The sequence below is a fragment of the Microcaecilia unicolor genome, chromosome 7 (assembly GCF_901765095.1).
Source record: "Microcaecilia unicolor chromosome 7, aMicUni1.1, whole genome shotgun sequence".
NCBI classification, from domain to species: domain Eukaryota; kingdom Metazoa; phylum Chordata; class Amphibia; order Gymnophiona; family Siphonopidae; genus Microcaecilia; species Microcaecilia unicolor.
The window spans coordinates 248,669,609-248,696,827 of record NC_044037.1 but is presented as its reverse complement, the minus strand read 5'-3'; the positions used below and the strand labels follow the sequence as shown (position 1 = coordinate 248,696,827).

Sequence of the window (27,219 nt, the reverse complement as noted above, 5' to 3'; positions counted from 1 at the left end):
GGGTTGCGGTTTTTTGGGCTTCTTTTTCTTCTTTTCCGCGGTTTTTCGGGCGTTTTTTTTGCGGTTTTTTTCGGCCGCGGGGGGCGGGGTTAGTGACGTTGTGGGTGGGGTTAGTGACGTTTTGGGCGGGGTTACTGACGTTCTGGGCGGGGCCGGTGACGGGGGAGGCGGGGCCGATGACGGGGAGGCGGGGCCGATGACGGGGGAGGCAGGGCCGGTGACTGTGGAGGCGGGGCCGATGACGGCGGGGGCGGGGTTGATGACGGCGGGGGCGGGGGTGATGACGCGGGGGTGGGGGTGTCAGGGGCGGGGTTTGAGTTTGGGCGGGTTTTGGGCTGGTTTTTGGCCTGGATTGGGTGGGAAAAAAATTTTCCACCTGGCAACCCTGACTACAAACTGAACTGTGTCTTTCATCTTCCCATCAGGGTGCTGTGAATCACAAGAGTGGAGTGGAGTGGGGAAAATGATGGCCAATCACGATCCAGAAGCAGTCCGGCCTTTTCTTTTTATGTTTCAATCATTTTTATTCAAAACTTAAGAAGAAAAGTTAACATCATGATGTATGAACGTCTGATATTTTCCCCCCATGTGGCTAAACTAACACATAGTACTTCTACCCCAACAAATAGGACTTAACCTTCCCTCCCATTCCCTTCCCCTCCCACCCCCTTGTTTCCCTTGCTATGGCATCAAATGAACATAATAACGCAGGGTACAGGGCAATATCTAGAAGTTTAACAGTCTACTCCTGGCAGTTGGAGTCAGAGTATTCCAAAAGGGTCCAAGTGAGTTGGAAGCGCCCGGCCTTTTCTTTTAAAGAAACAGAGCTTAGTTACCTTATCAGACAGATAAATCAGTTTTCTACTACTACTACAGTGTTGTATCCATAAAGTGGAGAGCCAGACGTGTTTTAATTATTTAATACCACAGAGGTTAAAAATATGGAAGGAGACTTTATAAAAAAGAAGGGATACTAAGACAAAATTCGTCATAATATTTGAATTGTAGAATACTGTGAGGAAACTTATTTAACATATTTTGCTAAGTCAGAAATAGCAAAGTCCGGTCATGAGTCAGTCAAGTGATGACAAACTCAATCTTTATCTTTGGTAAGAAAAATAAACAAAAGTTCTTAGGAGAAACCTGAACAACCCAGAAACAAAGAGGGTATTGTGCTGTGCTGTGCTGCTTACACCTGGACTTTAAACCCTGCCTGATAGTCCCCCCTTCCCCTCCCCCCGCCCCACGTAAAGTTTAACTCATTCATTACATTTCCAGTACGCTCACTGGCAGCCACTGAAATAACTGAATTTTTCTGGAGACGTCTCCAGTACTTGTAGTCCTTTCATTCTCCATTTTGCTTGAATCTCCTTTAGTAGTTTCAGCCTGTGCTGCAGATTCAAGTAGAAAATATTCTTACCATCAGAAAACTTCCCCGATTGTGGCAGTAACAAAAGAGCGGGATTCAGATAGGACTCAAGTTAAAAATACAATCCAGGACCTTTGTGGCTTTTGTCTCCCTCGTCTGGACTTTGTTCTTGTTTACCAAACATAGAAAATACATAACTTTATCTTGGTGTTTTTACAGTAAGATGGCCTTGGGACAATCTGCAGAGACATTTTGACCAAGAAGCTGAAAAGGTAAGACAGCCTACATAGTGCTGAATTTAAAATTTTGCCCTGGGGCAAATGGAATAATGAGAATGGACATGATTTTAATAATCCCTTACTTAAAAAACCCTTTAGTGTCCAGTGTTCCCGTATCTGTTCCCATGTGGCTTATTAAGGGTTAAGACATACTTTAATAACATAATTATACATAAAACAAGTGTAAAATATTAATCGTGTGAAAATTAATAATTTTGCTAAATATATACATTTGTTTATTTTTCTTCTGCACGTTCAGGAACAGTACGTTAAGAAAATAACACAAAATCTTTACTATATTAACTTGAGAAAATTGTGCCAGGAGAAAAATATATAGTGACAGGTATCAAATGTAGCTTCAATTCTGTTTCTGTTCACCCTACTAACTGAAAAGACAATTATTAGGAAGAAGGGGAAAGCTAGAGAACAATTTTGAAAACCTATTTAGCAGGATGAATGGTCATTTATCTGTCTGGAGTTTGTCCACCCTTTCCACAGGTACAGATACAGGTGGGGCTCAACAGCATATGAATAAAGTAGGAAGGCTCAGAGAAGGGTTTGGTTGGTTGAGGGCTTGAGGCAATAATAGTGCATGTATTTTGCATTTTCAAAACTATGTATGTTATTTTAAACGATAAATATTTATTTTTTTTAAGTATTTATATACCGCCTATGCATATGTGGTTGCCAATTTCTTTACAGGTACTGGCACTGTCCCTAACGGGCTCACAATCTAAGTAGTATTAGTACCCATAGAAATACTTGGTGTGAATTCTGTAGGCAAGAGCAGTGCAACACTTTTGTTACTGATTCTCCAAGCTACCTATTTGTTGATGCTGTGTGGGGCAAAACATTGTCCTAGTGGCTTATCCCATTCTGCTGCCTATGTAAGAGTCTTTTATCCAGGTGGTTTTCAAATGGAAAGTATGCTAATGCTTTCTTCAGAACTGGTGCAAAGTTCATGGGTACAGGTACCTGCAGACTTTGCAGCTATGGGGACTGTTTTGAAAATTGCACACTTAAGCATGAAACCCCAGATTCTGTAAATCTGGGTGCCCAAATTTCCGACTAGCACTCAAATGTGAGTGCACAAGTTATAGAATAGTGCCAGTTATGCATTTAACTTAATTGTTAAATTAGGTGCCAATTGATTGGCCTTAAGTACCAATACTACTACTACTACTACTATTTAGCATTTCTATAGCGCTACAAGGCATACGCAGCGCTGTACAAACATAGAAGAAAGACAGTCCCTGCTCAAAGAGCTTACAATCTAATAGACAAAAAAAATAAATAAAGTAAGCAAATCAAATCAATTAATGTGAACGGGAAGGAAGAGAGGAGGGTAGGTGGAGGCGAGTGGTTACGAGTCAAAAGCAATGTTAAAGAGGTGGGTTTTCAGTCTAGATTTAAAGGTGGCCAAGGATGGGGCAAGACGTAGGGGCTCAGGAAGTTTATTCCAGGCGTAGGGTGCAGCGAGACAGAAGGCGCGAAGTCTGGAGTTGGCAGTAGTGGAGAAGGGAACAGATAAGAAGGATTTATCCATGGAGCGGAGTGCACGGGAAGGGGTGTAGGGAAGGACGAGTGTGGAGAGATACTGGGGAGCAGCAGAGTGAATACATTTATAGGTTAGTAGAAGAAGTTTGAACAGGATGCGAAAACGGATAGGGAGCCAGTGAAGGGTCTTGAGGAGAGGGGTAGTATGAGTAAAGCGACCCTGGCGGAAGATGAGACGGGCAGCAGAGTTTTGAACCGACTGGAGAGGGGAGAGGTGACTAAGTGGGAGGCCAGCAAGAAGCAGATTGCAGTAGTCTAAACGAGAGGTGACAAGGGTGTGGATGAGGGTTTTGGTAGAGTGCTCGGAAAGAAAGGGGCGGATTTTACGGATGTTGTAAAGAAAGAAACGACAGGTCTTGGCGGTCTGCTGGATATGAGCAGAGAAGGAGAGAGAAGAGTCAAAGATGACCCCAAGGTTTCGAGCTGAGGAGACAGGGAGAATGAGAGAGCCATCAACAGAAATAGAAAACGGGGGGAGCGGGGAGGTGGGTTTGGGGGGGAAAATGAGAAGCTCGGTTTTGGTCATATTTAATTTCAGGTGGCGTTGAGACATCCAGGCAGCAATGTCAGACAAGCACGCTGAAACTTTGGTTTGGATGCAAGGTGAGATATCAGGGGTAGAAAGGTAGATTTGGGAGTCATCAGCATAGAGGTGGTAGGAAAAGCCATGGGATGAGATTAATGAACCAAGGGAAGAAGTGTAGATAGAAAAGAGGAGGGGACCAAGAACAGAACCCTGAGGTACGCCGACAGGCAGAGGGATAGAAGTAGAAGAGGATCCACCAGAGTGAACACTAAAGGTGCGGAGGGAGAGGTAGGAAGAGAACCAGGAAAGGACAGAGCCCTGGAATCCAAGTGAGGACAGCGTATCGAGAAGTATGCTGTGATCGACAGTGTCAAAAGCAGCGGAAAGATCAAGAAGAATGAGGATGGAATATTGACCTCTGGATTTAGCCAGTAATAGGTCATTGGAGACTTTAGTAAGCGCAGTTTCGGTTGAGTGGAGAGGGCGAAAACCAGATTGTAATGGGTCAAGAATAGCATGTGAGGAGAGAAAATCAAGGCAGCGGCGGTGAACAGCACGCTCAAGTAATTTGGAGAGAAAAGGAAGGAGGGAGATGGGTCGGTAATTAGAGGGACAAGTAGGGTCAAGTGAAGGCTTCTTAAGGAGAGGTGTTACCACAGCATGTTTAAAGGCAGCAGGGACAGTCGCAGTGGAAAGTGAGAGGTTGAGAATGTGACAGATAAAAGGAATAAGAGTAGGAGAGATGGCATTAAGAAGGTGGGTGGGAATGGGATCAGAGGAACAGGTGGTACATTTTGAGGAAGAAAGGAGAAGTGTAGTTTCCTCAATAGTAACTTCAGGAAAGGAGGAAAGGGAATGAGGGGAAGGAGAGAGAGGGGAACGGACTAGTGGAGGGAGAGCTGGTGAGGTAGAGAAAGCAAGGTTTATCTTTTGAACCTTGTTGTGAAAGAATTCAGCAAGGGTCTGAGGAGATAATGAAGGTGGAGTTGGGGGGGGGCACCTTGAGGAGAGAGTTCAATGTGGTGAAGAGAAGTCGAGGATTAGAGCCAAGAGAGTTGGTCAGTTGGATATAATAATCCTGTTTGGCACGTAAAAGAGCAGATTGGAAGTCATAGTCATAGTAACATAGTAGATGACTGCAGAAAAAGACCTGCATGGTCCATCCAGTCTGCCCAACAAGATAAACTCATATGTACTACTTTATGTGTATACCTGACCTTGATTTGTATCTGCCATTTTCAGGGCACAGACCGTAGAAGTCTGCCCAGCACTAGCCCTGCCTCCCACCACCGGCTCTGCCACCCAATCTCCGCTAAGCTTCTGAGGATCCATTTCTTCTGAACAGGATTCCTTTATGTTTATCCCACGCATTTTTTAATTCTGTTACCCCTTAAGTATTTCTAATTGACATTAATGTGTAGCTACATGTGTCACTGCAGTACATAGTGCCTATATGATGTCTTGCACAACTACAAAGGGGGCATGCCCATGGGCAGTCAGGGGTGTATTTTGCAGTTGCGCATAGGTGATAGCATTTTTTAACTTGCATGTGCAACTGCCACCTTTAACCTTTGACATGGCATAAGCGCTCACGCCTAAATTTAGGCACGCGCATACCGACTTATAATCTATAAGAATTTCACTTCCAATTTCCAATACAGAATTGGTGCATAGCACCCATATTTTTTGCGCCCTTTGTAGAATCTACTCCATAATGGACATCTTCCAATCAATGATGAGAAAATAGAATACCGGTACTACTGTTATTGCTCTTAACTGAGGTTGTTTTATAATTCAAATAGAGGCCAACCAAATTTCGGTTTCAGACAGGCCCGAAATGCTTTGGTTGCATTTTCAGCTGAAACTGAAACTCCCCTTGTCATACTCTCTGCCTACCAATGCCAGAGCGAATCCTCCCGGGCTGGCTGCCAACCCCCTCCCCCTCAGGAGAGAGTGGGTCCCGCTGGGCCGGCCACCCCCTGCCCCGACCACAACCCCTTTGCCCTCTGTAAGGGGTCTGGGAAAGAGCCGACTGAAAGAGTGCTGAGCCAGGGGCTTGAGGAGCAGGTATTCTTAAGGAAGAGAAAGGTTCACTCTCAGGTTCCTAGTACACATGAGATTCGCCCCCTAGTGGCTAAGAGACCGATCAGAATATTGAGTAGGGGAAGGAACTACCATTCCCAGGATGCATCACACCCTAGGCAAAACTTGCAGGAACTGGAGGGTGGGGAGGATGATTGGGAAATGGTATTTGTCTGTCCTAATTAGATTGTAAGCTCTGTTGAGCAGGGACTGTCTCTTCATGTTCAAGTGTACAGCGCTGCGTACGTCTAGTAGCGCTATAGAAATGATAAGTAGTAGTAGTAGTAGTAAATGGTCTCTGATCAGGGTGATGAGGCGCAGCTGTGGAAACCCTGTGGGGAAGATGGAGGCAGCAGAGGGGCTTTGAGAGGAGTGTATGGAGATTTCAGCTCTAGCACGGACCCAAGGGGTTAAAGTAAAAGGTTTCCTGTCTGCTACACTACCAAAACTGTTTAGGACTGGGGAAAGAAGGTTGATGCAGTGGGGAAGAAGCCTGTGGAGGATGTTAGCCTGATGTATTACCTATGAGGAAAAGGAGCATTATGGAAGAAGGGGAGGTGGGGAGAAGCGAAATTAAAACTGTTCTTGTTGAATGATTTGGGACTGTGAGAGGGAATGCACAGAGGGTGAAAATCTGGTGGAACTGACAAACTGCTGAGGAGTTAAGTAGCGTCAGAAGTAGCTGGACACTTATTAAGACTTCCTAAGGAAGTGAGCTGGACTATGTTAGGAAAGGGGAACCTATAAGGGTGTGCCCTGTGTGACCAAGGATTAAACATAATAAACCTCTAAATTATAAGAAGCCTTGCAGTTGCTGTGCATTTTGTTGGAGCTTGCTGTAAAATACTGAAGGGTGACTGCCATTCCGAAAGGGTGCCAGAGCCAGCAAGTACAAAGCAAGGACCAGACGGTGGTTGGCGCCTTCTAGCCAATGGTGAAGCCAGGAAAGCTAAGCAGGAGCAGCCCAGGCCTACTGCTGGAAGGGAGACCTGGTGACACCTCCCACCACCAAAAGCCCATCCCTAGGCCTACCTTTAAATTCCCTAGTTGTCTAGTGGCCTCTTCGGGGCAAGAGCGATCCTAGGGTTGCCAACTAGCCAATTTTTAAATGGCCAGGCCGGTTTCCAGAGCACTAAAACTGGCATCAGAAAAACTGTTTGTGTTTCTTCTGCCTCAGTCTCCCTGCCCCCACAGTCTGGCAACTATTTCTCTCTTCCCTCCCTCTCTCCCTTGAATCCAACAGCTCAGTGTACCTATCTCTTCATCCCCAGGGTCCCACAATTTCAGAAGCATCTCTCCCTCCTCTCTTCTACCCTGTGGTCCTTCAATAGCAATGAGTCACTGGCATCCAGAAAAAACAAATACTTCCTGCTGCCCAGGACTGCTCTCTGCTGCTGTCCCTCCTCCTCTGATGCAATTCCTGTGGATGGGCCGGTTTCCAGAGCACTAAAACTGGCATCAGAAAAACTTTGTGTTTGTTCTGCCTCAGTCTCCCTGCCCCCACAGTCTGGCAACTATTTCTCTTTTCCCTCCCTCTCTCCCTTGAATCCAACAGCTCAGTGTACCTATCTCTTCACCCCCAGGGTCCCACAATTTCAGAAGCATCTCTCCCTCCTCTCTTCTACCCTGTGGTCCTTCAAAAGCAATGAGTCACTGGCATCCAGAAAGACAACTACTTCCTGCTGCATAGGACTGCTCTCTGCTACTGTCCCTCCTCCTCCTCTGATGCAATTCCTGTGGATGGGGCAGCAGCAGAGAGAAGCCCCCGGCAGCAGGAAATAGTGTGTCTTCCTAGCAGGGCCACTGAGAGGGTTGGGTTGGGGGAATTCCCTGGGTCCAGACTCCAAGGCAGGCCCGGTACCGGCAAGCTTCTTCTTGCTGCCTTTTTCTGGGTCTGTCCTTCCCTGCTCCTGTGTGCTGCCCAGGACCTAGATGATTTCATTAGCATGATATTGTGTTAATGCAATAGTCTGGGTCCTGACTCCTGGCATAGACAGGAGCAGGAGAGGACAGACTGTGGAGCAGGCACGCAGGAAGCAGCTTGCTGGCGCCGGGCCCGGGCCCCTCCTTGGAGGCAAAGACAGAAAGATAAGGGGGTGTGTGGGTGGGGGGCCAGCATGAGTGGGGGGGGGGGGGGGGGCGGCATGCAGTGGTCCGGATCTGCCCTGGGCCCCCTATGTCTCTCAGCAGCCCTACTTCCTGGATGCCGGTGACTCACTGCTTTTGGAGAACTGTAAGCAGAAGCAGGAGAGGGAGGGGTGCCAGATGTCAGGGGAGAGAAAATGAGATGGCAGATGTGGGGGGGGGGGGGGGGGGGAAGAGGAGAGAGGCATCTCTCCCTCTGTCTCCCCATACATGTGTGGCAACGTGTGGGGGGGGGGGGAGGGTGGTGAGAATCCAGACATATGAAAGGGGAGAGAGGGGATGAAACCAGACATGCAGAAGAGGAGAGAGGGGGAGAACCCAAACTCAGGGGGGAAATCCTCTATGAAGAAATGCCAGACCTCCAGGAGGGGAGGGGGAGGGAGAGATGCCAGACTGGGGGGGAGGAGTTTGAGAGTAAGGGGTGGAGATACTGGACCAGTGTGGGGAGGGAGAAGAAAGGGGGAGAGGTGCTGGACTCCAGGAGGGGAGAGTACAGGCAGGAAGAGAGAGTGAGACAGGACCAGGGAATCAGGGAAGAGAGAGGGAGAGATGCAAAACTGGGGGAGAAGGAGGCAGGGGAGAGAGAAGGAGAGATTCTGGCCCCATATTGGGGTGTGTGTGTGAGAAGGGGAATAGAGGATAAACTGGACAATGGATGGACCAGGGACATAGAGAAAAGATGTTAGGCATGGAGGGAGCATAGGGACAGGGATACAGAGGGACTGCTGGACACAGAAAGAGGGATACTCTGAGAGGGCAGATGGTGAACATTGGGGGAGGATAGAGACAGGGACATGGGAGACGCTGGACAGGACGCAGTAGGGACATAGAGGGAAGATGGATGGTGCACATGGAAATGGATGAAATGGACAGGAGACCCCTGACAAGAAAAAAGCAGGAAAGAGACATTGGGAGGGACCAAAGCAAATGCAAAAATAAAATGCTCAGACAACAGAAGTGAAAAAAACAAAATATATATATATTTATTGTGACTTTATTAATTGGAATATGTCAATTTTGGCAAATGTGCTTCTCTGATATCTTACATTTCAGTTTCTATTTCTCTAGTATTGCTGTAACATAGTAACATAGTAGATGACGGCAGAAAAAGACCTGCACGGTCCATCTAGTCTGCCCACGATAAACTCATATGTGTATACCTTACCTTGATTTGTACCTGTCTTTTTCAGGGCACAGACCGTATAAGTCTGTCCAGCAGTATTTCCCGCCTCCCAACCACCAGTCCCGCCTCCCAACACTGGCTCTGGCACAGACCCCGTATAAGTCTGCCCTCCCCCATCCTAGCCTCTCAACCACCAACCCCTCTTCCCCCCGCCACCCAATTTCAGCTAAGCTTCTGTGGATCCATTCCTTCTGCACAGGATTCTTTTATGCCTGTCCCACGCATGTTTGAATTCCGTTACCGTTTTCATCTCCACCACCTCCCGCGGGAGGGCATTCCAAGCGTTCACCACCCTCTCAGTGAAGAAATACTTCCTGACATCTTTCCTGAGTCTGCCCCCCTTCAATCTCATTTCATGTCCTCTCGTTCTACCGCCTTCCCATCTCCGGAAAAGATTTGTTTGCGGATTAATACCTTTCAAATATTTGAACGTCTGTATCATATCACCCCTGTTCCTCCTTTCCTCCAGAGTATACATGTTCAGGTCAGCAAGTCTCTCTACATACGTCTTGGAACGCAACTCCCATACCATCCTCGTAGCTTTTCTTTGCACCGCTTCCATTTTTTTAACATCCTTCGCAAGGTACGGCCTCCAAAACTGAACACAATACTCCAGGTGGGGCCTCACCAACGTCTTATACAGGGGCATTAAAACCTCCTTTCTTCTGCTGGTCACACCTCTCTCTATACAGCCTAGCAACCTTCTCGCTATGGCCACTGCCTTGTCACACTGTTTCATCGCCTTCAGGTCCTCAAATACTATCACCCCAAGATCCCTCTCCCCGTCCGTGTCTATCAGGCTCTCCCCACCTAACACATACGCCTCCCTTGGATTTCTACTCCCTAAGTGCATCACTTTGCATTTCTTCGCATTGAATTTTAATTGCCAAACGTTAGACCATTTTTCCAGCTTCTTCAGATCTTTTTTCATGTTTTCCACTCCCTCCGGGGTGTCCACTCTGTTGCAAATCTTGGTGTCATCCGCAAAAAGGCAAACTTTACCTTGTAACCCTTCGGCAATGTCACTCACAAATATATTGAACAGAATGGGCCCCAGCATCGATCCCTGAGGCACTCCACTACTCACCTTTCCCTCCTCCGAGCGAACTCCATTCACTACCACCCTCTGGCGTCTGCCCGTCAACCAGTTCCTAATCCAGTTCACCACTTCGGGTCCTATCTTCAGCCCTTCTAGTTTATTCAAGAGCCTCCTGTGGGGAACCGTGTCAAAAGCCTTGCTGAAATCTAAGTAGATGACGTCCATAGCACGTCCTTGAATTATTCTCCTGTCACCCAGTCAAAGAATTCAATGAGATTCGTTTGGCACGATTTCCCTTTGGTGAAACCATGTTGTCTCGGATCTTGCAACTTATTGGCTTCCAGGAAATTCACTATCCTTTCCTTCAGCATGGCTTCCATTACTTTTCCAATAACCGAAGTGAGGCTTACCGGCCTGTAGTTTCCAGCTTCTTCCCTATCACCACTTTTGTGAAGAGGGACCACCTCCGCCATTCTCCAATCCCTCGGAACCTCTCCCGTCTCCAAGGATTTATTAAACAAATCTTTAAGAGGACCCGCCAGAACCTCTCTGAGTTCCCTCAGTATTCTGGGGTGGATCCCGTCCGGCCCCATGGCTTTGTCCACCTTTAGCTTTCCAAGTTGTTCATACACACTCTCTTCCGTGAACGGTGCTCTATCCACTTCATTTTCAGGTGTACTTTTGCCAGTCCCTCTTGGTCCTTCCCCAGGATTTTCTTCAGTAAAAACAGAACAAAAGTATCTATTTAGCAAATTGGCTTTTTCTTCATCATTTTCTACATAGCGTTTTGCTGTATCTTTTAGTCTCACAATCCCCTTTTTAGTCTTTCTCCTTTCACTAATATACCTGAAGAAGTTTTTGTCTCCCCTCCGTACATTTCTAGCCATTTGTTCTTCCGCTTGCGCCTTCGCCAGACGTACCTCTCTCTTGGCTTCTTTCAGTTTCATCCGGTATTCCTCCCCGTGTTCCTCTACTTGAGATTTTTTGTATTTCTGGAACGCTAACTCTTTAGCCTTTATTTTCTCAGCCACTTGCTTTGAAAACCATATCGGTTTCCTTTTTCTCTTGCTTTTATTTACCCTCCTTACATAAAGGTCTGTGGCCCTGTTTATTACTTCTTTCAGCTTGGACCACTGTCCTTCCACGTGTTGTGCGTTCTCGCAGCCCATCAGCTCCTTCCTCAGGTATTCCCCCATTTTGTTAAAGTCAGTTCGCTTGAAGTCCAGGACTTTGAGTTTAGAGTGGCTGCTAACCACATGAGCCGTTATATCAAAACAAACCATTTGATGGTCACTGCTTCCCATGTGCGCAGCCACTCGGACATTTGACACACTATCCCCATTCGTGAGCACCAGATCCAGCGTCGCTCCCTCCCTCGTGGGTTCCGTCACCATTTGTCTGAGCAGAGCACTTTGGAAAGCATCCACAATCTCTCTACTTCTTTCCGATTTTGCAGAAGGAACCTTCCAATCTACATCCGGCAGATTAAAATCTCCCAACAACAGAACCTCTCTTTTCTTCCCCAACTTCTGAATATCAGCGATCAGATCTTTATCCAGTTCCTCCAATTGTGTCGGGGGTCTGTAGACAACACCCACGTGGACCAAGGTTCTATCCTCTCTTTTTAAGGTGATCCATATCGCTTCTTCCTTTCCCCACTTCCCTGTCATTTCAGTTGCTGCGATATCATCTCTCACATACAAAGCTACTCCTCCACCTTTACGTCCCTCTCTATCCTTCCTAAAAAGATTATAGCCTGGTATGTTTACATCCCATTCATGGGAACCATTGAGCCATGTCTCTGTGACTGCAACTATGTCCAAGTCAGTCTCCAACATCAGGGCTTGAAGGTCATGAATTTTATTGCTTAGACTGTGAGCATTTGTGGTCATTGCTTTCCAACTACATTTCCTAGTATGTGTTTTGGGTTTAGTGATTTGTGAGTGTCTTTTCTCTTTGGGTACCTTCTCCTCTTTTTGTTCCCTCTTCCTTGCTTTTTCTTTTTCTTCTGCTTCAATTTTAGTTTCAGGAACAGCACAGTGCTGTAGTGGAGCAAAAGAATTTTGTAGTGGCAACACTTGTGTGGGCGGATGCTTCTGTGTCACATGACGAATTCTGCCTGAGCCTACTGTGAGCCATCTGTTCCTTTGTGGTTTTATTCTCTGAGGCAGTGGTGAGAAGTTATGATTCTGCACAGTCCTATAAGTTGCTTTAATTGCATCTAATTCTTGCATTACTTTATAGAGCTCTTGTTTTAAAGTAGATAGCTGAAGACAGATAGGACAAGCTTTAAGTTTCCAGATGATTTGCCTTGAAACTAAAGCAGCACAATTATTGTACATTCAGCACCTGACTTTTAGAGATTTCCAGTTCAGTCTTTTTGTCTTCATATCACTATTACTGATGTGTGGTCTCTTGTTTCATATTTGTTGAGAGCCTATCTGTGTTTTGTACATGTGACCAAGGTGTGGTATTCTGCTAGTGTTTATTTTCTGTGTAGAGATCTGTATTAGTCTGATTTGTTCTGTATTTTCAGTAGGAAGTATATTGGTATTCTAGGGTGCTACCTTTTAATAGGTGGAGTTGTTACTATTTGAGTTCTGGACATTCTCTCTTTCGAGTCTCTGCTGCCAACAGGGAGCAAGCTGTGAAATACTTTTGGGGCCACTGTAAGTGTGATGGTTGACAGACCCTGAATGGGGTGAGGTTGCCAGTGCCATCCCAGGCCATTCCAAGGCAGTGGAGGGTTAAGTGGCTTAACTAAGGCCAGAAGGGGTTGTGATGCAATTACGATCTTATGCCCTCTGATTCCCAGTTTGTTGCTCTAACCATTAGGCTAGAAAAGATGCCCTTCCCAGGACATTAGTGCTGCTTTATTATGACAGGTTTCCTACAATATATAAGTCCGGAATGTGTTTGGTTTTTGCAGAGTTTGGTTACTGGAACTCTGTTTCTGTTATATAACTTTTGTGAAATAAATAATCATAGAACATATGTACATGTGGCAGTTTTTTCTCTTGAGATGCCAACCCTAGTGTGGACAGTTGGTTGTAGAAGGGCGGGAGAAGGGTACAACAGTAGGTGTTGCAAGGGACTTGGGGCATGGCATGAGGGTGGGACAAGGGAGGAGCATGGGCAGAGAATGGAGCGGGGCAGGTGTCGTGTTTTTCTTTGGCAAAAATTTGACAACCCTAAGTGATCCCCAGTCCCTCTTGCCCCCGCTGGTTCCTCAGTTAAAATGGCTGCTAAAGTGGTTACCATGACAGCTTCACAATACTGCCGCAGGAAATCCCAGAAGTCATTTTCGATTGGAACCAGCCTGGCCAGGAGCAATCCTCAGTTGCTCCTTCCCATGCCAGTTCCAATCATAAAATGGCTGCCGGGATCTCCTATGGCAGTCTCTGTCATGGGAAGTTCTGGCAGCTGTTTTGGCTGAGGAACCAGCAGAGGCAAGTGCCTAGGAATCGCTCTTATTTATTTTTTATTTTATTTATTAGGATTTATTTACCGCCTTTTTGAAGGAATTCACTCAAGGCGGTGCACAGTAAAAATAGATCAAACATGAGCAATAGGCAATTACAGCAGTAAAAATATTCAAGTAACAATACAAAGTATGGCATGGTATACTACTTTCAATGACTACACAATACGTAATAAAACATTATAATTGGTAGTGAAGGGTAAGGCAAAGTTGTAACATATAGATGAGTAAGAAAGTAGGAAGAATTACAAAGTAAGGTGACTGATTTGAAGAAAGTTGCACATGAGGTCAGAGAGATTGTTAAATATCATCTCAGCTAGGGTAGGAGTGGATAAACCAGTGGCATAGCTACGTGGGGCCAGGGGGGACCAGGGCCCCTGTAGATTTGGCCCTGTACCCCCCGCAGACGACACGCCTGACCCCCCCTCCTGCCACCAACCCGCCGTTGCCTGCCTTTGCTGGTGGGGGACCCCAACCCCCGCCAGCCGAGGTCCTCTTCTGCTCGCAAAAGGCTTCCTTCTGTTTCTGACGTCCTAGCAAAGGTAGGTGACGGTGGGTTGGCGGCGGGAGGGGGGGGTCGAGAGGGTCGGCGGCAGGGGGGGCAAAGTCAGCAATGGCGGGGGGGGGGGGGCGGCGGTGCTGAGGGGGACTAAAATGTGCCCCCTCTCCTCGGCTCTGGACCCCCCTCCCGCTGAAGTCTGGCTACGCCCCTGGGATAAACATGTCCCGCTGCAGTATGTGCAGCCCGAGTCAATCCTTGTGTGTGTGAGTGAGACTAACAAGTTAGTTACTTCTTCCATTAAAGGCTTGGTTGAAGAGCCAAGCTTTCACCTGCTTCCTGAAGTAGAGGTAGTCTTGTCTTAAGCGGAGACTTTCAGGCAATGCATTCCAGAGTGTGGGGGCTACTCCGGAGAAGGCTCGCTTGCAGGTATCTTGCCAGGAAGAGGCCACTAGGCATTTAAAGGTAGGTCCGGGGAGGACCTTTCGAGTGATGGGAGGGTGGAGGGGTTGTGGTTGGGGGGGGGGGGGGGTGGATGGCCGGCCGGCCCAGTAAGACGGGTGGCCCTGAAGGACCCACTCTCTGCTGACGGGGTGGCAGCCCAGGAGCACTTACTGTTTGCTAGGGGAGGGGGGAGACACTGTTTCCGGTTTTGTTTTTGTTTTCGGCCAAAACTGAATGGCAAGTTTCAGCTGCTGATTTGGTTTGGTTGAAACTAGGAACCCCAGTTTCGGTCACACTCTAAACTCCAAAACTAATAACTCTGCCCTCCAAAGATGGAAATTATTGCCCCAGCTAAGGCATGATTTAATGCACAGGAAGCAAAGTTTTGATTTGCGAGACCAAACTAGCATCTCAGACAGACTAAATTGTAGAAATTATGATGCCTTTAGTTGATCCTGCCTCCTGCCATTTGTAGATGCTAATATACTTTTCTTTAGGCATTGGCATTACAAAGGCTGGCAAAATGTTTTGTTAATCTTTAAGTATATTAGCTGAACCTTCAGCGATTGAAAACTCCAGAGGAGAATCCAGCAAAATGCAGAATACAGGAACTGAAAAGCCTAAAGAATACCTGGGGGCAAGATAGGAAATGATAGGGTTTTGGGGGTTTTTTGTGTCAATACATTTTGTTATTGAAAAAGTTAAGATGTATAAACTGAACAATAAGAAAGTAATAATGAACCAATTGCATGGCAAATGTTCACCAACACTTATGGTGGGAAAATGTGGGATACAAATGCAATAAATAAAATAAAAATTATGGCACTAACAAATAGAATTATAGTTTATGAAAAAAAAAAATACCTCAACCATACCTTATAAAACTCCCCCCCCCCCCCCTATCCTTCTCTAATTAAATACAAAAGAACTCCTTCTAAGGGCACTTTCTGTTATTCATTCAGGATGTACTGGAATTAATAACTCCCACCCCTCCAGAACCCCCCTCCCCCCTCCACACACACTTCCCAACTATGGTCTTCAAATGAGTCCATTCTTCAGCTGAAGGGTCATAGCAACTCTTATGTTTATCTGTAAGTTGGTGCATTCTGCAATCAATTTCAAAAGGATAATCCAATCTTGCAATATGGGTCCTACAGGTTGCTTCCAATGGGCTGCAATCTCACACTTAAAGGATGCCAAGCCTGTTTGCCTCAACCTACACTGCCAGTTAAGTCCTCTAACCAAGTCCTAGCCCCAGTAGGCAGAACTTGGGGTCTTTCTGGATTGTGGCCCCCAATCTAGTTTTGTGAACTACTGCTTCCCAAAATTGTTGTATCTGATCATAGGTCCACCAGATATGATAAAAAGTCACTTGTTCTCTTCTACACCTCCAGCATAGGTCTGTAGCAGAAATTGGAAACATCACCTTCAACTTATCAGGAGTGAGATACCAGCAAGTGACTGTTTTCTCTAATTAAAAAGGAATGGGACTTGATATACCACCTTTCCTGTGGCTTTTTGCAACTACATTCAAAGTGGTTTACTTATACAAATACTTATTTGTACCTGGGACAATGGAGGGTTAAGTGATTTGCCCAGAGTCACAAGGAGCTGCAGTGGGAATTGAACCCAGTTCCCCAGGATCCTACTGCACTAATCACTATGCTACTCCTCCACTTCACACATATAGAGGCCTTCTGTATTTCCCTAAGGATATATTTCCACTTTCCAGCACTCAATTCTTTCCCCAAATATGTTTCCCAAGCAAGCAATATAGATAAAGGACCTTTTAGCTTACCTAACACTAACCACAAGTTTTCTAAATTCTTTGTGTTCTAAGGATCCCCTTTCAGCCCATCCCTTGGTAATTATGTAAATGCTTAAGCTGCAAGAAAGGAAAAAGATTCCAGCATAATGATAGGGTATTATTAACCATTTTGATCTAATTTGCTCTTTTTGAACACAACAGGGACTGAAATGCATGTATAACTTGGATACTGACTTATGCTTTTCAGTTTGCAGTACCCATGGCCTCCACCAGAGAACTGTGCCATGTCCTTCACCCTGTGGCTTTGAAGAAGCTGGCTCAGGACTGGCTCCAGGAGGACACACCTGGCTTTGATCATGCAGGATATGTGGTTGGTGACAAGGAGAAGACTGCAGTCCTGCTCTGCAAGTCCACTGGGGTGTTGGCAGGGGTCCCGTTCTTCAATGCAGTTTTTGAGGAGCTAGACTGCCGTGTGGAGTGGCTGCAATCTGAGGGGGTATGGCTGGAACCTGTGATCACTGTGGCCCGAGTGATGGGTCCAGCACGACGACTGCTGCTTGGGGAGCGGGTGGCGCTGAACTGCCTGGCTCGCTGCAGTGGGATTGCTACAGCCTCTCGCAGGGTGGCAGAGATGGCCCAAGCAGCTGGATGGAATGGGGAGGTTGCTGGGACTAGGAAGACGACACCTGGGTTCCGGCTGGTGGAAAAGTATGGCATGCTGGTGGGTGGAGTTTCCACACACCGTTTCAACCTCAGTGGGATGGTGATGTTGAAAGACAACCACATCTGCTGCACTGGGAATATAACTCAGGTGAGGAAAGCCCAGAAGGATGCAGTCCACACTGGGTAAGGAAAACTGTGCAAGCAGGAGGGGAACACAGTATGGTGGAAAGGGATCAGTATCGAGACAGTGTGATACAGTCACAGTGGAAGGCTCCCTGTCACATAGCCCTACAGCAAGGAGGAGAGCGTGGGGGTTAGGAGTCTCTTTCAGCTCTAATGAGGGAAAAAGAAATCTCTTTTAGCTCCCTTGGAGACAGAAGGGTAGAGAGATTCTTAAGACTTGGGGAAAATCCACTGTTTATTTCTGGGATAAGCAGCATAAAATGTATCGAACTTTTTCAGGATCTTGCCAGGTATTTGTGACTTGCATTGGCCAATGTTGGAAACAGAATGCTAGGCTTGATGGACCTTTGATCTGGCCCAGTGTGGCAATACTTATGTACTTATGTAATTAAGAGACTTTTTAACACTTCTGCTTCCCTCTGGTCTCATCATAGGCAGTCCAGGATGCCAAGAAGGTAGGAGGCTTCCCCCTAAAGATAGAAGTGGAGTGCTGCTCACTGGAGGAGGCTCGAGAGGCGGCACAAGCTGGAGCTGACATTGTAATGTTAGATAACTTCTGTCCACAGGTGAGTATCCAGCTTATAATCGAAAGTGATCGCCGGCCATCTTCCGACATAAATCGGGAGATGGCCGGCGATTTCTTAAAAGTGGCGAAATCGGTATAATCAAAAGCGGCATTTTTGACAGCATCGCCGCTTTCCCGTCGCTTCGCCGGTGAAAGTTCAAGGGGGCGTGTCAGTAGATTAGCGAAGGCGGGGCATGGGCGTGGCTACCAGATGGCCGGCTTTCGCCGATAATGGAAAAAAAAAAGCGGCGTTAAGCAGTATTTCGCCGGCTTTACTTGGTCCTTTTATTTTCACGACCAAGCCTCAAAAAGGTGCCCCAACTGACCAGATGACCACTGGAGGGAATGGGTTATGACCTCCCCATACTCCCCCAGTGGTCAACTGGAAACCTCAAGAAGTCAGACTCTGCATATACAACACAATAAATACTTTACTAGAGAAACAGAAACTGAAATGCAAGATATCAGATCCACATTTCCAAAAACTGACATATTCCAAATAAAATACCTTTTTCTACCTTTGTTGTCTGAGCATTACATTTTTTATTTCAAATAATTTGTTACAAGAACAATAAAGAAAAATGTTAAAGCAAAAAATACAAACTAAGCATTGTCCTCTTCCATTCACTTTGGTACCAGTGTCTCTTTTTTTTTTTTTTACTAAACCGCTTTCCAGGATCTCTGGTCCATTTGACATTTTTTTCTCTTGTCCACCATCCATCTTCCCTCTGTACCCCTATCTGTCCTGTGCAGCATCCCCCCCCTCTGTGTTCCTGACCCTATCCCTATCCTCCCCCCATCTTCAGCATTTGGCCTCTGTGTCTCTATCCTGCCTCATGTTCAGCATATACTCTCAATGTCCCTATCCTTCCCCTTTATCCAGCATCTTCCCCATATACTAATGTCACCCTTTTCCAGCATTGTCCCTCCTGTATCCCTTTCCCTGTACTCTCGCCATGCCCAGCATCTCTCCCCTGAGTCCCTGTTCCACCTTACTCCTGCACATCCCACCCTGGAGCCAGAGTATCTCCTTCTCTCTCCCCTGCCCACCTCCTTATAGTCTGTTATTGCTTCTTCCCTCCATGGATCCAATGTCTCTCACCCTCTCTAACACCCCCCCCCCCCCCCCCCAAACCAGTCTATTTATCTTTCTCTCCTCCTGTCTCACTCCCCCAGATCAACTATTCGGAAATTTTTTAATTTGTCTGTTTTTAGATTGTTGGTTCAGGTTTTGATACTTTCAAAACTAGACTATTACAACTCTATATTAATTGCACAAAGTTGCTGAAGTCTAAATGACAACAAGTACAGAATGCAGGAGCAACAACTATTTTTGCATCAGACAAATATGATCACATTACTCCTTTGTTATTCTGTCTGCATTCACTACCATTAGAAGCAAGATTTCAATGACCTATCAAGCATTGTATGGATCTACCCCTGCTTATTTAGGCATTAATCTTGCTTTTATAAATGATTTTATTTTTAGATCTACTATAAATCAATTTTTATTAAAGTTTCTCTCATTTCACCGTGTAAAGGCAAACAGGATTTTTTTTCAATCCACTTTTCCGTATAAGGCTGCACAGTTTTGGAATTCTCTTCCTTCTTTTAAGAATTTGTGATTACCTTCAGTTTAAGAAAGCCTTTAAGACATTCCTTTTTAAGAAATGTTAATAATTTGTGGTAACTGAGGTTTTTTTTTTTTTTTTTTGGGGGGGGGGGGGGGTTGGAAAGTATTGTATAATTTGGTTTAAATAATATTGTAATTCCTGATGTTTCTTCAGTTTTTCTCTGTTGTTACCCGCAGTGAACTTTGTGGTGTTTTGTGGGGTTATAAGACTGTAGTAATAATAATAATAATAATCCCTCCTCTGCTCTTCCCCTTCCCCTGTCTGGTTTCTCTTCTCCACCCCCCAACCAGCAGATCTAGCATCTTTCCCTCTCCCTCCTCTGCCCTTGGCAGATCCAATATCTTTTTCTCTCACTCAGCAAATCCAGCATCTCTCCTGCTCCCTGGTGATTCCAGCATCATTTGGGTCCCTCTCCCCCCTCCCTCAAACCGATACAGCATCTTTCCTTCTCCCTTCCTCTAGGAAGACACAGCATCTCTTCCTCTCCTTAGCCTGATTCAGCCTTTCTCCCTCTCTCTCCCCCCCCCCCCCCCCATGAGTTCAGCTTTTCTTAAGCCCCTCCCTCTCCTAGGTTCATCCAACATTTCTCCTGCTGCCTCTCCCTCTCACCCCCGCAGGGCCATCCACTGTCCATGGGGCAATCTAGCATTTCTCCTGCTGTCTCTCCTTTTCTCTCTCCCTCCCCTGCGTCCATCCTGCATCTCTCCCACTGTCTCTCCCTCTGTTCCCTGGGTCCATCCAGCATATCTGCCTCTTCCCCCCCACCACCCTGGAGCTAAAATGATGCCTTGACATGCAGCAGCTTGCTGAATATGAAGGCATTGTTTCAGCACGGGAGGGGGGAGGAGGCGAGGGAGAGATGCTAAATGGACCCAGGGAAGTGAGAGAGAGGCAGTGGGAGAGATGCTGGATGGACCCGGGGAAGTGAGGGAGAGGCAGCGGGAGAGATAATAAATGGACCTGGAGAATGGAGGGAGAGATGTTGGCAGTTTTGGGGACAAAAAACTAGCTTTTCTATTGCCAGTTTTGAGGGTCTACTAGCAGCTGGCCTGGCTGTTGAAATACCAGCCAGGCCAGCTGAAAACCAGCCAGTGGGCACCCTATCAGGCTTTCACGCCCTCTACTGCCTTGCATTTTGGAATCCATATTTCTCTATTAACCCCTCTTTAATATTATATTTTGATATATGAAAATGAAAGAAACCTTCTTCTGTCCTTGGTCACCGGCCTGTGGCATCCCTCAGGGCTCTCCACTATCACCCATATTTAATGTAATGATGTCACCACTGGGTAACAGACTAGAAACAGCAGGATTCAAAACATTCATATATGCTGATGATGTTACCATATACATAACCTTAAAAAGAACATTTAAGACATCTTACAAAAGGCAAAACATGGCTTAAATTTGATGGAAACCTGGACCTCAGAATCCAAACTAAAGCTAAATAAAGAAAAAACTAGATTCATGGTCATTACCAACCTATTTGACCAAAATGACTACAACAGTTTCACAATTGACAACACTTTATTCCCCATTTACAGTAATTTGAAAATTCTAGGTATAATTATAGACAAACATTTAACATTTGATACTCAAGTTTCCTCAGTAATTACAAAATCTTTTAGGTCTCTTTGGAAACTAAAAAGGATCAGACCCTATTTCTCATCAGAAGCATTCAGACTATTGGTACAATCATTAACGTTGTCCCAATTTGATTATTGTAATGCCATATATGCTGGCTGTAAGGAGTACCTGTTGAAAAAAACTCCAAACAGCTCAAAACACTGTAGCCAGGTTTTATATACAAAATCTCTCGTTTTGAAAGTGCCTCCCCTTTATTAATCAAATTACACTGGCTTCCCATCAAAGTGAGAATTGCCTTCAAATTATGTACCTTTATCTTTCAAATCCTAAATGGCACAGCTCCAGACTATATGGTACCATTAATAAACTTACCTCAAAGAGGCAAGAAACTATCCCAGATTATACCTCCCAAATTGCAAAAAGGTGATCTACAAAACTGTCCACTCTGCAGACTTCACTTACCTAGCAACTAAATGGTGGAACTCCTTACCACTCAAAGTAAGAAATATATAGGAACATACTTGATTCCGCAAAATCCTCAAAACGTTCTTATTCAATCAAACCTTCACAAAGAACAACCATATCTCAAACAATTAATTATTACCTGAATTGGTTATTACTCTATTTACCATTAACCTCTTTGCTTCATGTACAATTTCTCATTCATAATAGATTGTCTAAATGTTAAACATCCATAGCTATCCCAGTGCATTTATGACACTGTATTGTAAAATTGGATTCTTACAACAAATTACTTTCTTATGCATTATTCTTTTTTTATGTGTCCTATACTGTTTATTGTAAGCTACATTGAACTCAGACTTGTTTGGGATACTATCCAGCTTATTTTCGAAAGAGAAAAACGCCTATAGTGCGACCTAAATCGGGAAATAGACGTTTGTCTCGCAAAGGCGCCCAAATCGGTATAATCGAAAGCCGATTTTGGGCGTTTCCAACTGCACTCCATCGCGGAAATGAATAGAGTTGACGGGGGCGTGGTGGAGGCGGAACTGGGGCGTGGTTATCAGCCGAGGAGAGATGGGCGTCTTTAGCTGATAATCGAAAAAAAAAGACGTTTTTACCGTAATTTTGGGTCACTTTTTTTGGACCCTTTTTGTTTCACGAACAAGTCCCAAAAAAGTGCCCCAACTGCCCAGATGACCACTGGAGGGAATCGGGGATGACCTCCACGGACTCCCCCAGTGGTCACTAACCCCCTCCCACCAAAAAAACCCACTATAAAAACTTTTTTCCCAGCCTGTATGCCAGCCTCAAATGCCGTACCCACCTCCATGACAGCAGAATGTGTTCGATCCTGTCACAGCCTTTCCCTGGGTCAGATGTGGCTCTCGGGTGCACTACAGGGTCACATCAGCATTGCATTGTGGTGGGTGTAGGGTATTGGGCTCCGTGATTTCATTAGCTTGTGTTACAGGCTCACAATGTTGGTAGTTGGTAGGCTCTTCTCCCATGGTGCTTTTCCCCCGCCTACTAGGTCAGAGTGTGCCCTGTTGTGTTTCCTGTTGTAGTCCATGCGGTAGTGGCCATTTTTGTAAGCCAGTTTTAGTTCCCTTTCCTGTGTTAGCCAGGTTAGACAACTTAGTTCTTCCCTGAATAAGGCTGAATGAGGGCGTTGTACAGCATTCTGCCAGTTCTGACCTACTGCTCATCTCAGTACCAGGGAGACTCGTTGCCAGTGGGGCACAACCTCTGATCTGCAGTTAACTGTGAGTAAAGGCGGTTATTCCAATAAAGGACGTTTTCGTAGAGATTAGTCTTCAGGTGTCAACTGGTGTGCCAAGGTTATATAGCAGCAACCAGTCCTAGAGGCCTGCGTGTATGCAGGTCTCTGGAGCACTTTTAGTGGGTACCGCAGTGCACTTCAGCCAGGTGGCCCCAGGCCCATCCCCCCCCCCCCCCCCCACCTGTAACACTTGTGCTGGTAAATGGAAGGCCTCCAAAACCCACTGTACCCACATTTAGATGCCCCCTTCACCCCTAAGAGCTATGGTAGTGTTGTACATTTGTGGGTTTTGGGGGAGGGGGGTTGGGTGTTCAGCACCCTTGGTAAGGGAGTTATGCTTGTAGGGGTGTTTTCTGACGTAGGGTGCCCAGTTGGTGTCCTGGCATATAAGGGGGGTGAGTGTACTATGAATCGTGGCCCCTCCCACGACCAAATGGCTCGGATTAGAACGTTTTTGAGCTGGGCGTTTTTAGTTTCCATTATCGCTAAAAAAAACCCAAATGCCCAGCTCAAAAACGTCCATTTTTTCGAAAATACGGTTCGGCCCGCCCCTTCACGGACCTGTTCTCGGAGATAAACGCCCATGGAGATAGGCGTCTCCGTTCGATTATGCCCCTCCATGGGATATAAATGTCATAAATAAATAAGATGATATCAAATATGACTGTAAGACTGATTCCTTTCTGACTATTTCTCTTTTTGTTCTATGTTCCTCTGTCACTTTCTCTGGTGCAGGCTCTTCATACCGTGGCGCAGGCTCTGAAATTGGCATTCCCTCGGTTGGTGGTGGAGGCCAGTGGAGGGGTGACAGAGAAGAATGTTTCACAGTTCTTTGGCCCCCACATAGATGTAGTCTCGCTTGGTTCCCTCACCCAATCCTTCAGTGCGGTGGATTATTCCCTGAAGATTTTCAGGGGCTCCAGGGATGCCAACAATTTCAATAACAACAACAATGTCAGCACCAGTTCAACAGCAGGGGCCATGTCCTCATCTTCTGCTACTGGCACCTCCTTTGCTCCAGGCAGGCATAACTTTGCATTCTGATACTGGAGCTTGTGCAGCTGACTCTGAGAGCTGTCCAGAGATGATTTTCTTGGGGCAGGTTTTTGATGTGTAGGGAACAGTGTGTCTCCTCCTTTAGTGAAGAGGTGTGAATAAGCACAAGGACTTTTGTGGCTGAAGTACAGTGAGGGGTATTGTTGATCTTTTCTTCATTTTGCATAAATGAAATCTTCCCCTTTCATTTTTGAGAATCACTCTCTTCATCTTCATTTCTTTATCTGTCTCTCTCTCTCACTCTCACTCTTTATCCATTTTTTTCTTTATCTCTGAGGGCCCTGTATACTAAGCCACGCTGTAGGCACTTTTTAAGCACATGTTAATGCTAGAGACACCCATAGGAATAGAGTGGGTGTCTCTATCGTTAGTGCACGCTACAGCGTGGCTTAGTAAACAGGGCCCTGAATCTCTCTCATTCTGTTTTTAACTGTTATTTTTTTCTGCTCTGATTGAATAAATGGAAAAGAGCACAAGGGTTGTCTATTAAATAAAATATTTTTGTTGTTCTTACTCCTGAATAAATGGAGACATAACTCGGGAGCAGTGAAATAAGTACCAGGCATTTATGATTACAGGGGCGGCCTGACCATCTGAGCAGGGCCCAGAGGATCTGTCCAGTTGCCCGCTGCCACACACTGCAACCCCCCCCCCCCCCCCCCACGGTCCTACCTTGAAGGGATCTGGTGGTCTAGGGACCTCTGTGGGGGGGGGGGGCAGGGAAAAACAACATTCTTTTCTGCGTCGCTGTGTTTTAAAAATGACTGCCGAGACTCCCAAGACCCGCGAGACTACTGTGGAAAGTCTTGGCCGCCATTTTGAAAACACGGCAGTGCTGGGTAGAATAGTGGTAGTGAGCAGGAAAGAGTGGGGTGTTTTCCTGCTCCCGAAGAAGCCACTAGACCACCAGGGCCCTTCAAAGTAGGACCAGGAAGGGCCCACTGAGGCTCAGGGGACTGTGGTTTGTGTGGGGGAAGCAGCGTGGTTGTGGGGGGGGGGGGGGGGGTCCAGATCACTCTCAGTCCACGCCTGTATGATTGTTATCTGTTTAAAAAGATGTTAAATTAGTGCCTGGTACGGCTATGTAGGGCTCGACAAGTCATCAGACTGTGATGGTTTTGAGCACCTAGCCACATTCTCCTGAAGGTGTTTTAGTGGTATCAGAGCACATCTTGACCATCAGAGGCAGGCTATAAAAAAATCAATAATACAAATTAATCATAGACAAGATTTATCCCCCTATTTACTAAGTCACGTGGCAGTGCTGACACAGCTCATTCAAAGTGAATGGACTGTATCGGCATTAGCGCGCGGCTTAGTAAATGGGGGGTTATATTGCAAATTAAGGGGACCTTTTACTAAGCTGTAATAAAAATAGGCCTTAGCAACCCATACATGTTTTTTTCCACTCGCTAAGGCCATTTTTACTGCAGCCATAAAAATGCCTTTTTGCTATTTTTTGCATTAATGGCCATTTGTTAATGTTGTCTGTAGCGCGCAGTATTTTTTAAATTACCACAAGAGCACTTACCTATTTAAGAGCTCTTAAGTTATCCATACACTAACCAGTCAGCATGTGGTAATGTAGATGCGCTAATTGGTTAGTTCAGGAATGCCCTCTCTCTGCCCATGACGTGTCCCTCAAAAAAAACTTTTGAAAATTTTTTTAGTGCTTGAATAGTGCACGTAGTTTTCAATGTTACCACAGAATGAGTGCGTTCCGCAGTAAACCATTTTTTTTGCTGTGTTAGGCACATCTAACTAAGCTTAGTAAAGGAACCCCTAACTATAAAAACAGTAATGCTTATAACACAATGCAATTAAGAAATGATAACATGTGGAGGTAAATACTTCTTGCTGTTTTGCCACTGCTGCTTGTCGGGAGAAGCAGAGAAGTAGTGGTGGTGTGATGGTGGCACTGGTTGAGTGAATTTTCTTCTTTTGCGGGAGTGCGGGAGATGACCTGTCAAAGTGGAGTCTCCCACTGAATATGGAAGACTTGCCAGGTCTGGCAGCATGGATTTAGATGGGCAGAATCAGGGACTACACTGGATCTGAAAATACCAGAGAAGGTTCCTGCAAAACAAAGAAACATAAGAACAGCCATACTGGGTCAGACCAGTGGTGCATCCAGCCCAGTGTCCTGCTTCTAGTAGTGGCCAATCCAGGTCACAAGTACCTGGCAGAAACACAATTAGTAGCACCATTCCACGCTACCAATCCCAGGGCAAGCAGTGGCTTCCCCCATGTCCATCTCAATAACAGGCTATAGACTTTTCCTCCAGGAACTTGTCCAGCTGGATATGAATATACCACAGCTGCCAGCTTCCCCAATTCCCATAGGGATATTTTAGGCATTGTAAATTATGGGACAGACAGCACTAATTTCCATGGGCACCATCAGGAACTACAAATACCACACAGCACCACAAATGTGAACTGAAAACCAAGGCTGGCATAAAATATCCCAACTGGAACAGGATAAGTTTCCAAACAAAAGTCTTATTTTTTTTTTTAGGCTGTGACTGGCAACATTTTAATAAATTGTCATAAAACCTTAATTTGGACAGTAGCTAGGAAGGACTAAATGCCTGATGCACAAAGCTTACTATACTCCATATGGACCCCACTGAGATTTTTTTTAGGTGTAGGGGAGGGGGTCTTCTGGACGACCATGGATATTTTTAGGTGGGGGGGGGGGTCAGGAGGGGGTCCACTGCATTGCCAGGGAATTTTTTAGGTGGAGGGGGGCCAGACATTAATAACAGCAAAGGGGCGCCTCTGTCAATCTATAACAAAAACTGAAGTTAGCATAAGGTTGTCAACTGGATCCAGATTCGCAGGACAGGGTTGATACAGTCCTGGGTTTACCCCAGTGCATGCTGGAACTTGAAGTCTTTCTTTTCTTAGGGCATGCAATGAGGAAAATCAGAACTACAAGTCCCTTCATGCAATGGGGCAAACTCAGGACTGGATCAAACCTGCCCTGCAAATCTGGATCCAGTAAGCAGCCTTAAGGGTTGCAATTGCATCCTCATTTCTGGACCAGGATCAGCCTGTTTGGTTTGGTTGCTCTACGGCAGAGGTTCTCAACCCTCGGGACCTAGCCAGTCAGGATTACAGGATACCCACAATGAATATGGATGGATAAATTTGCATGCACTACCTCCACTGTATTCAACATCAGTGCAGAGCAGAGGTTCTCAACCCAGTCCAGTCCTCGGGACATACCCAGTCAGTCAGGTTTTAAGGAGTGTCCCCAGGCAGGCCTGGGTAAGGTTGAGAACCTCTGTTCTGCACAGCAACTGAGGTTGTCCGGGCCTAGCAGCACTAACACAGCCTTAAAGAGGGGCAGGGAAAAACTACAACTCCCAGAATACTTGACCAACAGAGATTGTACAAGTGGGATTAAATAC

General features: G+C 45.9%; 1 protein-coding gene across 1 annotated transcript; it reads left to right on the top strand.

Annotated features, from left to right (window-relative positions):
- The first annotated feature begins 1,308 nt into the window (after positions 1 to 1,308).
- Positions 1,309 to 24,104, top strand: LOC115474372 (nicotinate-nucleotide pyrophosphorylase [carboxylating]-like). The gene is made up of 4 exons (XM_030209819.1): positions 1,309 to 1,641; positions 16,619 to 17,182; positions 17,652 to 17,783; positions 23,483 to 24,104. The coding sequence occupies exons 2-4, from the start codon at positions 16,631 to 16,633 to the stop codon at positions 23,789 to 23,791; spliced, it is 993 nt and encodes a 330-aa protein (XP_030065679.1). The 5' UTR covers positions 1,309 to 1,641; positions 16,619 to 16,630; the 3' UTR covers positions 23,792 to 24,104.
- Positions 24,105 to 27,219: the final 3,115 nt, after the last annotated feature.

Coding starts and splice junctions, on each gene's coding strand:
- LOC115474372 (XM_030209819.1), top strand. CDS start 16,631: ATGGCCTCCACCAGAGAACTGTGCCATGTCCTTCACCCTGTGGCTTTG. Junction 17,183..17,651: donor GCACTGGGAATATAACTCAG/GTGAGGAAAGCC, acceptor GTCTCATCATAG/GCAGTCCAGGATGCCAAGAA. Junction 17,784..23,482: donor TAGATAACTTCTGTCCACAG/GTGAGTATCCAG, acceptor TCTCTGGTGCAG/GCTCTTCATACCGTGGCGCA.